Below are 13,527 nucleotides of genomic sequence, written 5' to 3'. Positions count from 1 at the left end.
TTAGTGGTCATGAACTCCTTTAGTTTTTGTTTGTCTGAGAAACTCTTTATCTGTCCTTCTATTCTGAATGATAGACTAGCTGGATAGAGTATTCTTGGCTGCAGATTTTTCCCTTTCAGCACTTTGAAGATATCATGCCACTCCCTTCTGACCTGTAAAGTTTCTGCTGAAAAGTTTGCTGGTAGCCTTATAGGCTATTTTTAATTTAATTTAATTTAAAAAAATTTATATCCAAGTTAGTTAGCATATAGTGCAACAATGATTTCAGGGGAAGATTCCTTAGTGCCCCTTACCCACTTAGCCCATCCCCCCCACCCCCTCCCACACCCCCTCCAGTAACCCTCTGTCTGTTCTCCACATTTAAGAGTCTCTTGTGTTTTGTCCCCCTCCCTGTTTTTATATTTTCACTTCCCTTCCCTTGTGTTCATCTGTTCTGTGTCTTAAAGTCCTCATATGAGTGAAGTCATATGATATTTGTCTTTCTCTGACTAATTTTGCTTAGCGTAATACCCTCTAGTTCCATCCACGTAGTTGTAAATGGCAAGATTTCATTCTTTTTGATTGCTGAGTGATACTCCATTGTATCTATATACCACATCTTCTTTATCCATTCATCCATCAGTGGACACTTGGGTTTTTTCCATACTTTGGCTATTGTTGGTAGTGCTGCTATAAACATGGGGGCGCATGTGGCCCTTCGAAACAGCATAACTGTATCCCGTGGATAAATGCCTAGTAGTGAAATTGTTGGGTCGTAGTGTAGTTCTATTTTTAATCTTTTGAGGACCCTCCATACTGTTTTCCAGAGTGGCTGCCCCAGTTTGCATTCCCACCAGCAGTGCAAAAGAGATCCTGTCTCTCTGCATCCTCGCCAACATCTGTTGTTGCCTGAGTTGTTAATGTTAGCCATTCTGACAGGTGTGAGGTGGTATCTCATTGTGGTTTTGATTTGTGTTTGCTTGATGATGAGTGATGTTGAGCATTTTTTCATGTGTCGGTTGGCCATCTGGATGTCTTCTTTGGAGAAGTGTCTATTCCTGTCTTTTGCCCATTTCTTCACTGGCTTATTTGTTTTTTGGGTGTTGAGTTGGATAAGGTCTTTATAGATTTTGGATACTGACCCTTTCTCTGCCATGTTGTTTACAAATATCTTCTCCCATTCTGTCACTTGCCTTTTAGTTTTGCTGATTGTTTCTTTACTGTGCAGAAGCTTTTAATTTTGATGAGGTCCCAGTAGTTCATTTTTGCTTTTGTTTCCCTTGCGTCTGGAGATGTGTTAAGAAGTTGCTGCAGCTACGGGAGCCTGGGTGGCTCAGTAGGTTGGGCATCTGACTTCGGTTCAGGTCATGATCTCACACTCCATGAGTTTGAGCCCTGCGTTGGGCTCTGTGTTGACAGCTCAGAGCCTGGAGCCTGCTTTGGATTCTGTGTGTGTCTCTCTCTCTGCCCCTCCCCTGCTCATGCTCTGTCTCTCTCTGTCTCAAAAATAAATAAAAAAAACATTAAAAGAAATATTTAAAAAGAAATTGCTGCAGCTACGATCAAAGAAGTTTTTGCCTGCTTTCTCCTTGAGGATTTTGATGGCTTCCTGCCTTACATTTAGGTCTTTCATCCAATTTGAGTTTATTTTTGTGTATGGTGTAAGAAAGTGGTCCAGGTTCATTTTTCTGCATGTCAGTGTGTCCAGTTTTCCCAGCACCACTTGCTGAAGAGACTGTCTTGATTCCATTGGATATTCTCTCCTGCTTTGTCAAAGATTAGTTGGCCATACATTTGTGTGTCCATTTCTGTGTTTTCTATTCTGTTCCGTTGATCTGAGTGTCTGTTCTGTGCCAGTACCATACTGTCTTCATGGTTACAGCTTTGTAATACAGCTTGAAGTCCGGGATTGAGATGCCTCCTGCTTTGGTTTTCTTTTTCAAGATTGCTTTGGCTATTTGGCGTCTTTTCTGATTCCATACAAATTTTAAGATTGTTTGTTCCAGCTCTGTGAAGAATGCTGGTGTTATTTTGGTAGGGATTGCATCAAATATGTAGATTGCTTTGGGTAGTATTGGCATTTTAACAATATTTGTTCTTCCTATCCAGGAGCATGGAATCTTTTTCCATTTTTTTGTGTCTTCTTCATTTTCTTTCATAAGATTTCTATAGTTTTCAGTGTATAGATTTTTCACCTCTTTGGTTAGATTTATTCTTAGGTATTTTACGGTTTTTGGTGCATGGGCTCTTCTTTTTTAATGTTTGTTAATTTTCAAAGGAAGAGAGACAGAACATGAGTGGGGCAGCGGCAGAGAGAGGGAGACACAGAATCTGAAATGGGCTCCAGGCTCTGAGCTGTCAGTGCAGAGGCTCAAACTCACAAACTGCGAGATCATGACCTGAGCTGAAGTCGGTTGGTTAACCGCCAGAACCACCCAGGCCCCCCTTCAAATAAACTTTCTGATCTCTTTTCTCTCTCTTTTTCTTTTGGGATCCTTATATTTTATTAAAAATTTTGTTTGTTTGTTTTTGAGAGAGCACGTGTTGGGGAGGGGCAGAGAGAGAGAGGGGGAGAAAGAGAATCTTAAGCAGGCTCCATGCCCAGCACCGAGACTGACATGGGGCTCTATCTCATGACAGTGAGATCATGACTTGAGCCAAAATCAAGAGTCAGATGCTTAATTGACTGAGCACCCAGGCGCCCCCTTCTGAGATCCCTATAATATGAAAGTTATTATGCTTGATGGAGTTGCTGAGTTTCCTAACACTATTCTCAATTTGCATAATTTTTGTTGTCTCATTTGCTCCTCTTGGTTACTTTACTGTCTTCCAGGTTATTAAATCATTCCTCTGCTTCATCTAGCCTCCTATTTATTCCATCAAATGTATTTTAAATTTCACTTATTTTGTTCTTCATCTCTGATTGATTCTTTTTTTATCTCTTTGTTAAGGATCTCACTGAAGTCCTCCACTATTTTCTCCAGTGAGCATCTTTACGATCATTACTTTAAATTCTCTATCAGGCATATTACTTCTATCCATTTTGCTTGTCTCTTGCTATGGTTTGGTCCTGTTCTTTCATTTGGGACATCTTTCTCTGTCTCCTCATTTTGTCTAACTCTCTGTGACTGTTTCTCTGTGTTAGGAAAGTCAGCTACTTCTCCTGCTCTTGAAGGTAATGGTCTTATGAAGAAAAAGTCCTATAGTGGCTCTGCAGTGTCCCCTGTTCCCTGGGACCTGGCGCTTCAGGGAGTGCCTCCTATGTGTGTTGTTTATACCCTGCTGTTGAGTCCTGGCACCCTCCCTTTTTTTCAGTCCAGTTGCCTGCAGAGGCTGTTTTTGCCTGTTGTGGGCAGTGTTTGGCTCCCAGCAGGGGTGGGGTGCATTTTAATAAGGTGTGCACTGGTCTGCTTGTGAAATGAGACCTGCCAGCACAGCTGCTCCTGCTAGAACTAAGGTCCCACAAAATATGCAGGTCAGGAGATGAGGTGTTGGTGCAGTTTGTGCCCGTTTTCTGGGAGAGGGGCCCTGCAGTGTGGGGACTGAGGCAAGCATGACTGGGAAGGGTAGGTCTACCAAAGTTTGTGGAGTGGGGGAGACCTTGGTGTAAGCCAGTTAGGTAGTGAGTGTCAGTGATGCACTGTTTCCCGCAGGTGGCCGTATGTTTTTGCTGGGGGTTAGGGGAGGGAAATGGCACCTGCCAGCTCCTTTGTTCCTGGAGAGGTTTCCCTGTTATCCCTGCCTCTCTGGGCCATGATTTGCGATGAGTGAATCACTCTCCCTCTTCTCTGCCCCCGCCACCCCTGGCATTTTTCAAACTGCTGCTTCTAGGCTGTGTCTGCCTGGGTTGTTTGTTATGCTGTCTCTTTAAGGGTGAGAACTCTACTTTCTAATGTCTTCTGGGCTCTCCCAGGGCTGAACCTACTGATTTCTAAAATTCTAGGCTTTAAGTCTCACTCACAAAACTCAGCCCCTCTTTCTTTCAATACCACATGTTATGGGGATTCGTCTTCCCTTTGTGGGCTCCCTTGTGTGACAGTCTATTTTTTGGCCTTTTCTGCAACATTGGCTCCTTCCCCACCACATACGGACACAGTTTGTCTCTTTCCCAAACCATGTCTTTCCCCTTCCCACCTTCTTTGATGTGCCCTCTTCTCTACCTTTAGTTGTGGAGTTGTTCTGTTAGTCTTCAGATCATTTTCTGGGTTATTTACACTGATGTGAGCGTTATCTCGTTGTATCTGTGGGAAGAGGTGTGTGCTTAGGGTCCTCCTACTCTGCCATCTTCCCAGCCTCCTCAGATATCTTTTATACAAGTTTCTTCTCTCCTCCTAGAGCTCTGATGATACAAATGTGAGACCTTTTCATATTGTCCCACAGGTCCTTGAGGCTCAGTTTCCTTTTAATTTTCAGTCTTTCTTTCTCTATGTGTTCAGGTTGCATACTTTCTATTGATCTATTCTCAAGGTCACATACTTGTTCCTCTGCCATCTCCATTTTGTTCTTTGGGCCATCCAGCAAATATTTAATTTCAGTTATATTATTTAGTTCTAAAATTTCCCTTTGGTTCTTTGTTATTGTTTTTATTTGCTGAGACTGGTTACCTTCAATTTGTTTCAAGAATGTTTGCAGTTACTTGTTGGAGAATGATTATAATTGTGGTCTTAAAGTTTTCATCTGATAACTCCAGTATTCATGTCATCTCAGAGTTGGCATTTGTTGGTTGTCTCTCCCCCTGATAATTGGTCAACATTGCTAGTTCTTTGTATGTCAAGTAATTTTGGATTATATCTTAGACATTTTAAATATTATGTTATGAGCCCCTGAGTCTTTTTAAATCCCATGGAGAATGTTGGTTTGTTTTATTAAACAATAACCACAGTTAGGGTGAAGGTGTAATTTCCAGTTTACTTCTGTAGCTGTGGTTTTAAGGCCAATTCAGTATTCAAAGATTTTGTAGTGATATTTAAGCCTGTGCTGCATGTGCACTACTCAGGGGCTAGTCTGAGACCTGTGCAGTGGTCTCTCTATAGTTCAGTTCTCAGAACCCCTGGTATGCTGCTTAAGGCCAGATCCACACATGCATAGTTCAGGTATAAGCCCAAGTTTACACATAGCTTTATGGAATCCTTTTCTTGATTTTCCTCCTATCTACATTCTCCAGTTCCTAAGGAATCCTCTTCCTGGTCTGCTGGCTTGAAAGGTGTATCTTTAGTGTTTCCACTCTAACATGCCTTTCCTGGGACTTGGACTGCTTCTGAGAATAGGTGGTAGAAAGATATGTAGAGTAAAAACAATAGCGAGGGTGTGCCACACACTTTGTATCACAGTTCCTTTGGTCAAGAGGATTTCCCTCTTTCGGATTTTTAGGTGCCTTTGGGGTGGTTGGCTGGGTCAGTTGGTAGAGCATGCGACTCTTGATCTCGGGGTTGTAAGTTTGAGCTCCACATTGGGTGTATTTATTACTTAAAACCTTCAAAAAAACAAACAAAAGATTTTTCAGTGCCTGCCCAGTTGCTGCCCTGCCATCAGATTGCAGCGTTGGAACTTGAACTTGAATGAGGGCAGGGCCAGGAGAGAAAAACAACAGGAGATCCTCCCCAACCTCTACTCTTTGTATCCTGTAGTGGCGGGGGAGCGGGGGGGGGGGGTGGGGGGAGTCCCTCCTCCCATTCTTTAGAACAGAAAGAAAGGGCTTCTCTTAGAGCTCTGACTGTCAATGCCTGGTGCACAATTCTGGGATTCAGGCTTCCTTTTGAATCCAGTCTGTGACATACAGGAGGAAGATAAAATCCAGGAAACTCACAGCTAGATTGGTTGTACTTTGAGTTTGTTCTCTTTCTGCAATCTGCCCGATTACCTTTTACTTTCCAGAGACCTCTGACAGCAGCTCCATGCATTCTGTCTACAGTTTTTGGTTGCATTCACCGGGAGATACATGGTGGGTGTGCTTACTCCATTTAGCCAAATTTTAAAGTTCATCTTGACCAGTTTTAATTTTTCTTTTTTATTATTGTTTTATAGATGTTATTTTTATAGTCTGTATACAAGTCCTTTATCAGATGTTTAGGTATTGCCCATATTTTATGCCAGTTGAGGACTCGACTTTATTTGACCAAGTCCATTTTATTAACTCTGGCTGTTATAACTAGTGCTTTTTTGTGTCCTGTCAAAGAGATCTTATCCTTCGTTCATGAAGATTCTCTCCTATGTCTTCTTCTAGAAGATGTAAAATTTCAGCTTTTGTATTTAGGTCTATGATTCATCTAGAATTAATTGCATTTTTCTGACCATGAAAACTGTGTTATTTCTCTATTTAGATTTTCTTTAATTTCTCTCTGCAATAGTTTGTAGTTTTCAGTGTGTACAGGTCTTACACATCTTTTATTGCATTTCTTTCCAGGCATTTTATGTTTTTATGGTATTCTAGGTGATATCTTTATCCATCACCAGTAAATTGAAATACAATAGATTTGACCTTGATATTCCTTTTTATATACATAACCAAATATATTTAGTTTATATGTATCTGATCGTTCTAATATCTTATGCCTTTGTGCAACCAATTTTGCTAGTAGTACCTTTTACCTTAGTTATTTTGTGATTTTTTACTATGAGCTCACATTTAATTGGACTTTATCTGTGGGGATTCTTTGAGGCCAAGGTTGAATGTGGATTTCTCTAGGTTTCTTGATTGCTTCTCCCAGGTACCTGGGAGCATACCAGCCCAGGATTATTTAAGAGTAAATTTTCAGTTTCTGTGTAAAATAAGTAGTACACTTGGAGTATGAATTCAGATCATAAACTTGCATAAGGGATAACTTTTGATAATCAAATCTTAGTCCCAAGGTTAAAAGTTGCAAGATTCCCTGTTTTCTGTCCCTCCTTTCCATCTCATTCTCCATGCCCTCTTAAGCCCCAAACCTCTGAGCCTTTCCTCACCTTGTATCTTTCTCCTTGAATACCTAGTGATATGCTGAAGGTGAGCCCATGCCAGCCCTCCAGATGGATGTCTGGGAAATATGGATTACCTTTTCTAAAAACCACTTACCTCCGCCTTTTCTGCACCTAGCCCTGGGCTTGGAAGTAAAAATACAGGTGTGCAAAATGCACGTGGACTGTCCTCATGACACTCAGTTTGGGAGGAGGAAATAGTGACTTAATACTTATTAAGCCCTTGTCTTGTGTCAGCCACCATCTTGGTGCTTTCACATATGTCACCTAATCCCAGGGATTACCTGGCAGAGCAGGCTTTTCATCAGTATTTGTGGATGAGGAAATCCAGGCCACAGGGGCTGCAGGTGACAAATGCAACATTAGGATTTGAGCCCGTGTGGGATTCTTCCTTTAAAGAGGAGGCAGGGTGACTGCCACTGCATCCTGGTGATCTGTCGTCACCTCACTCTCTCCTAGAGGCTGTGCACCCCCGTGTACTGCAAGTACAAGTTCTTTAAGACTCCAGTTCACAAGACGGAGGGGAAGCCCCATGGAGTACACATCTACTTCCAGGACATCAATGTCATCTTTCTTGGGCCAATGCAGCCCAGTGACCTGAGGGAATACCTGGAGGGGCCCCCCATGGTTGTGGAGGTTCACGACAGGGACCGCAAGTTAGAAGAGTATTCCCGGAAGCCCACCCTGTTTGGGGATGACCCCTTGGATTCACACCTCAACCTCCGGGCCCTCATCTCTCCAGAAGAGACAGAGAACAACCCCTTTGAATCCCAAAACAAGATATGGGACCCTTATGGGGTTGCCAAGGTCAGTTTTGCCGACCTTCTCCTTGGCCACAAGTACTTGAACTTGGTTGTCCCCATCCACAGGTGTGAGCCCAAGCCCACACACCATGGCCGGGATGGCAGGAGCAGGAAGGTTGTGGGGTTTCGGGTCCCCACAGATGGCTTTCAGCACAGCTCAGTGCCCATGGGCAACTACCTTGAAGCCAACTCCCAGCTCAAGCTGCGGGTGGACATTGCAGTGCCACTGCGGGCCAGCGCCGAAGCCCCTGACCCTGAACTTACAGGCACCCTGTTTGGCCGCATCATTTTCGTGTTTGACTCCAGAAAGATCTCCCTCCTCTCCAGCCTGCTACAGGACATCTCCATGATCAATGCCAAGGCCCTTGATCTGGACGCCTACTCTGCTGGGAACATCCAGCAGATTCTGTCTGCCTTTAAGATGCACATGAGGATCCAGGAAAGGCAGGACCTGGATGTGCTCACTGGCTTCCACCTGCTGGATGGGAAGATCCATCTTCTCATTCTGGAAGGTTTGGCTGACCAAGGTTTAAAGCGGCTGTGGGACAGCCATCAAAGCCGGTGAGTGCGTGGTTTTGTGTTTCGTGTAAAAGTCATCATGTCTGGATGCTGAGTGAGTGGGGAAATCTTTTGAAGCCAGGATCAGGTTCAGTATGTTCATCTGTGAGAAGGATATGCTGATTCAGCTCCTCTTGGGGTTTATTGTAAAGCACTTTACAGGGCTCTGTACTTGGCCTTGATCACAGAAGCAGTTGCTTGCCTTTGGATGAAGAGAAGACTTTAGGGGCATCTAGAAGAGACGGTGGTTGAGGAAAATGGGTCTGCCTTCACACTTCTGAGGGGCCTACTTGGCTAACAGGGAGAAGAATGTTCTATATGGCTGTAAGATGGACACTACAGGGAAATAGATTTCAACTCACCCCAAGGAAGGCCTTTCTGATTATTTTGGGGCTGGGAAAGCTGCCTCAGGTGCAGAGGGTTTCCCTTCCCTGATGGCCTCCAGGAGCACCTGATGAATGCTCAGTGGGGATATTGGAGAGGCAATTCAAGTGTCTGATTCGGGGCTAGAGCAGGTGGCCCCTTATGGTCCTTCCATTCTTTAGTTTTGGTTTCCTGACAATTCTCTTTTCCTTTCATTATTTGCATGTATCCTAGTTTGGGTTAAAAGGACCTCCCTCTTTTAGTCTGGGAACACCCTCTCTCTGTCTTTGGAGTTCAGATGCCCCAGGACCCAGAAGATGACAATAGCAGGTAGTCCTGAGGTTGAGTGCATCCACCCAGGAGGGAAGAGCGGCCCTGCGGGGACCTGTCTTGATGTGTTAGTAGGCCAAGAGGCACTGTGGAGAAGCTGGCAATATGTCTAGTTACCTGCCCAAGAGAACTGAAAACATAAGTCCACGCAAAAACTTGTACAGGAGTGTTCACAGCATCATTATTTATAATAGTCACAAAGTGGAAACAAGCCAAATGTGCTGCAACCAATGAACAAGATGTGATATATCCATACACATGAATAATGTTCAGCCATGAAAAAGGAACGAAGTACTGATCCACGTACTTCAACATGGATGAAGCTTAAAAACATACCAAGTAAAAGAAGCTGGGCATAAAAGGCCACATGTTGAATGATTCTGTTTATGCGAAATGTCTAGAATAGTCAAATCCACAGAGGCAAAAGATTAGTGGTTCCCAAGGTCTTAGGGGAAGGATGAGGGAGAAGTGGGGAGTGACCGATAATGGGTACAGTTCTTTTTGGGGTGATGAAAATTTTCTAGAATTAATGTTTGCGATCGCACAACATTGTTAATATACTCAAAACCATTGAATTGTTACAATTAAAAAGGGCAGACTTACAGTGTGCGGTGAAGAATCTGGCCTTGCCTAAAAGGTCTGGCCTTTGCCCTTCCTTGGCTTCTGGGAGGTGACATATGTCATACCGTATATAAGTGCCTTTGTTTAGGATGGGGGCTGACTGCACTAGATCTTTGAATGGGACTAGCCTCACCTGATAATCATAGGATACAGGTTGACCATGCCAGATAGACCAACAGTGTGAGTTAGGATTGGGGCTTTGGTCTTGCAGTGTTGGTTGGTCTAGAGACTGAGATTGCCATGTGGGAAATCAAGCAGTAAATTGGTCATGTCCCTGTAATGGAGCCCAAATAAGACTCTACACACTAGGGCTTGGGGGAACTTCTCTCTGCATATTGTGCCATCAGTGTCATAAGGGTGATACATCCTGACTCCATGAGGAAAGAGCAATGGAATCTTGGTGTTTGGAACCATCCTGTACCCTGCCCTATGTCTCTTCCTCTGGCTGATTTTAATCTGTATCCTTTCCCTGTAATAAGCTGTGTGAGTATAACAGCTTTCAATAAGTTGAATAATTGGTGAGCCTGGGGGTAGTATTAGGAACCCCCTGAACTTCAGTTGGTATCAGAAATCAGGGCAGTTTCAGGGACCGTGACCTCAAATTTTGTAGTTTGGCTAAGTCGGGGGGTATGGTATGATCTTGTATCTCAATGAACAGTTTTTTCCCAGTAGGAGAAATGATACAAAGTATGTTCATGGACCCCAGTTAAATTAAACTACAAATAAAAAATTACTAACCAAGAAAAAATTTTACATGCTTGGAAATTAGCAAATACTTCCAAGTAACCCATGAGTCAAAAGAGAAATTGTAATATAATTTAGACATTGTTGAATTGAACACTAATGAAAAGAGTATAATATCTAAATTTGTGAGGTAATGTTAAAGTGTTCTTTAGAGGAAACTTTATAGACTTAAATACATACATTAGAAAAGAAGAAAGGCTGAAAATGATTGATAGATGTTGCAGAGATTGAAATAAGCATTGTAAACTATGTCAGTAAACTTAAATATGTACAAGAAATTCCAAATATATAAAAATGTTTTCAGAGGAGATAGTTTAGAGGTTTCTGGATATAAAAGTTAATGTAAAAATCTATTGAATGTCTGAATACTATCTACATACAAAAATCATTTTTAAAAAAGTTAATACTTTTAAGTATCATAAAAATATGAAATTTGCATGAATAAATTCAACATAAAGGAGTGGAAGACCTCTATCACGAATACTATGGAACTTTTAGAAACATTAAAGAAAACCTAAATAAGCGAAGAGACATACCATGTTCATGGATTTGAACACGTAATAATGTAGAGGTGTCAGTTATCCCCAAATTGGATATATAGATTCAATGCAATATCAATTTAAAAATGCCACTTTTTCAAAAGTACAGAACTTGAAAATCTGATTTATGAATTTACATCAGCCTGCAAAAAATACATTCTTGAATAAGAACAAGATGAGAGAACTTGCTCTACCAGATATCGGGACTCATGATAAAACCACAGTGATTAAGATCATGTATTGGTTCAGGGATAGACAAGCAGATGTATGGGATGTAATAGAAAATCCAAAAAGAGACCTACATGTAAGTGGTAACTTGACATATGACATATGCAGATTGAAAACTCAGTGGGAATGAATTTTTTTTTTAATTTTTTTTCAACGTTTATTTATTTTTGGGGGACAGAGAGAGACAGAGCATGAACGGGCGAGGGGCAGAGAGAGAGGGAGACACAGAATCGGAAACAGGCTCCAGGCTCCGAGCTATCAGCCCAGAGCCCGACGCGGGGCTCGAACTCCCGGACCGCGAGATCGTGACCTGGCTGAAGTCGGACGCTTAACCGACTGCGCCACCCAGGCGCCCCAGGGAATGAATTTTAAATACATTAAAAGTGTGAATTTAGGGGCGCCTGGGTGGCGCCCCAGGGAATGAATTTTAAATACGTTAAAAGTGTGAATTTAGGGGCGCCTGGGTGGCGCCCCAGGGAATGAATTTTAAATACGTTAAAAGTGTGAATTTAGGGGCGCCTGGGTGGCGCCCCAGGGAATGAATTTTAAATACGTTAAAAGTGTGAATTTAGGGGCGCCTGGGTGGCGCCCCAGGGAATGAATTTTAAATACGTTAAAAGTGTGAATTTAGGGGCGCCTGGGTGGCGCAGTCGGTTAAGCGTCCGACTTCAGCCAGGTCACGATCTCGCGGTCCGGGAGTTCGAGCCCCGCGTCGGGCTCTGGGCTGATGGCTCGGAGCCTGGAGCCTGTTTCTGATTCTGTGTCTCCCTCTCTCTCTGCCCCTCGCCCGTTCATGCTCTGTCTCTCTCTGTCCCCCAAAAATAAATAAACGTTGAAAAAAAAAAGTGAATTTACATAACGCAATATCACTTTACACCCACTAGTCTGGCTAGAATAAAAACGTCAGATTATAGCAAGTGTTGACAAGGATGTGGAGAAATCAGAATTGTTATTCACTGCTGTTAAGAATTAGGTGAATTAGATGGTGTAGTCACTTTGGAAAATAGTCTGGCAGTTCCTCAAAAGAGTTACTATTTGACCTAGCAGTCCCACTCCGAGGTAAATGCCCAAGGTAAATGAGACTATATATCCACGCTAAACAGTATATAACTTTATAACAAGATTATAATAGCCATTAGGGGGCACCTGGGTGGCTTAGTTGGTTAAGCATCTGACTCTTGCTCAGATCATAATCTCACGGTTCATGAGTAAAAACGATTGAAGTATCCACATTAAACGAATGAATTGTATGGAGTGTGAATTAAATCTCAATTGAAAAATACCTCTGGGGGACACCTGGGTGGCTCAGTTGGGTTAAGTGACCAACGCTTGGTTTCGGCTCAGGCCATGATCTCACAGTTTGTGAGTTCAAACCCTGTGTTGGGCTTTGCGCAGACAGTGTAGAGCCTGCTTGGGATTCTCTCTGCCCTTCCTCTGCTCATGTTCTCTCTCTTTCTCAAAATAAATAAACGTTATAAATAAAAAAGAAAAGTACCTCTAGTGGGCAAAAAAAAAAAAAAAAAAAAAAAAAACTGAGGAAAGGAGAAAATTTTTTCAAAAAATGGTGTTGGGATAATTGTTTATCCAGAAGAAAAAAGGAAAATAATTTCCTACATTGAACCATTCACACATATCAATTCCAGCTGGATTAAAAATCTGTGTACATTTTCAACTTTCTAAAAAAATTTTTAATGGTTATTTTTGAGAGAGAGAGAGTGCACAAGTAGGGGAGGGGCAGAGAGAGAGGGAGACACAGAATCCGAAGCAGGCTCCAGGCTCCGAGCCGTCAGTACAGAGCTTGACGTGGAGCTCGAACTCACAAACCATGAAATCATGACCTGAGCCAAAGTCGGACGCTCAACTGACTGAGCCACCCAGGTGCCCCTCAACTTTTTATTTTGAGATACTTACAGATTCACAGGAAATTTAAAGAATGTCACAGAGATCTCACAGACCCTTTCCCCACAGTGGTTACATCTTACCTAAGTACAGTACAATATCTAAACCAGGACGCTGACACCAATACAATGTGTGTGTTGTCTGTGCCAGTTGGTCAAATACAAATTTGTATGACCACTACGCTAATGACGTTCCACCCTCTTTCTCTGTCCTGTTTTCCATCTCCTTAATTTTTTCATCTGTGTATAATCTTGCATATTAATGGAATCATACAGTATATGACCTTAGGAGTTTGGGTTTTCTCCACTCAGTATAGATTGTGACAGGTCCATGCGAGCTTTTGTGTATGTCAATAGCTCATTCCTCTTTGTTGCTGATTAGTATTTCATGAAATGGATGTACCACAGTTGAACCATCCATTTATTGAGAGACCTTTTGGTTATTCCCAGTTTTTGACTTTTACATATGAAGCTGCCGTGAACAATGACATACAGGTTTTTACGTGGACA

At 42.4% G+C, this 13,527-nt stretch overlaps 1 protein-coding gene across 10 annotated transcripts in view; it reads left to right on the top strand.

Annotated features, from left to right (window-relative positions):
- CFAP92 (cilia and flagella associated protein 92 (putative)) overlaps window positions 1-13,527 on the top strand; it is an 83,189-nt gene that overhangs the window by 42,395 nt on the left and 27,267 nt on the right. For 6 of the 10 annotated variants that reach the window (XM_047835769.1, XM_047835798.1, XM_047835778.1 and 3 more), the window contains one exon: window positions 7,393-8,297. The exons of 1 other annotated variant lie outside the window; for it this stretch is intronic. In XM_047835769.1, coding sequence (XP_047691725.1) covers window positions 7,393-8,297 — 905 coding nt within the window. Of the gene's footprint in view, window positions 1-7,392; window positions 8,298-13,527 lie in introns of those variants that run through there. 3 more of the 10 variants (XM_047835838.1, XM_047835815.1, XM_047835829.1) reach the window with 2 other exon arrangements.

This window comes from Prionailurus viverrinus, chromosome A2 (assembly GCF_022837055.1).
Source record: "Prionailurus viverrinus isolate Anna chromosome A2, UM_Priviv_1.0, whole genome shotgun sequence".
Lineage (NCBI taxonomy): Eukaryota > Metazoa > Chordata > Mammalia > Carnivora > Felidae > Prionailurus > Prionailurus viverrinus.
This window is presented reverse-complemented; position numbering and strand designations above follow the sequence as displayed.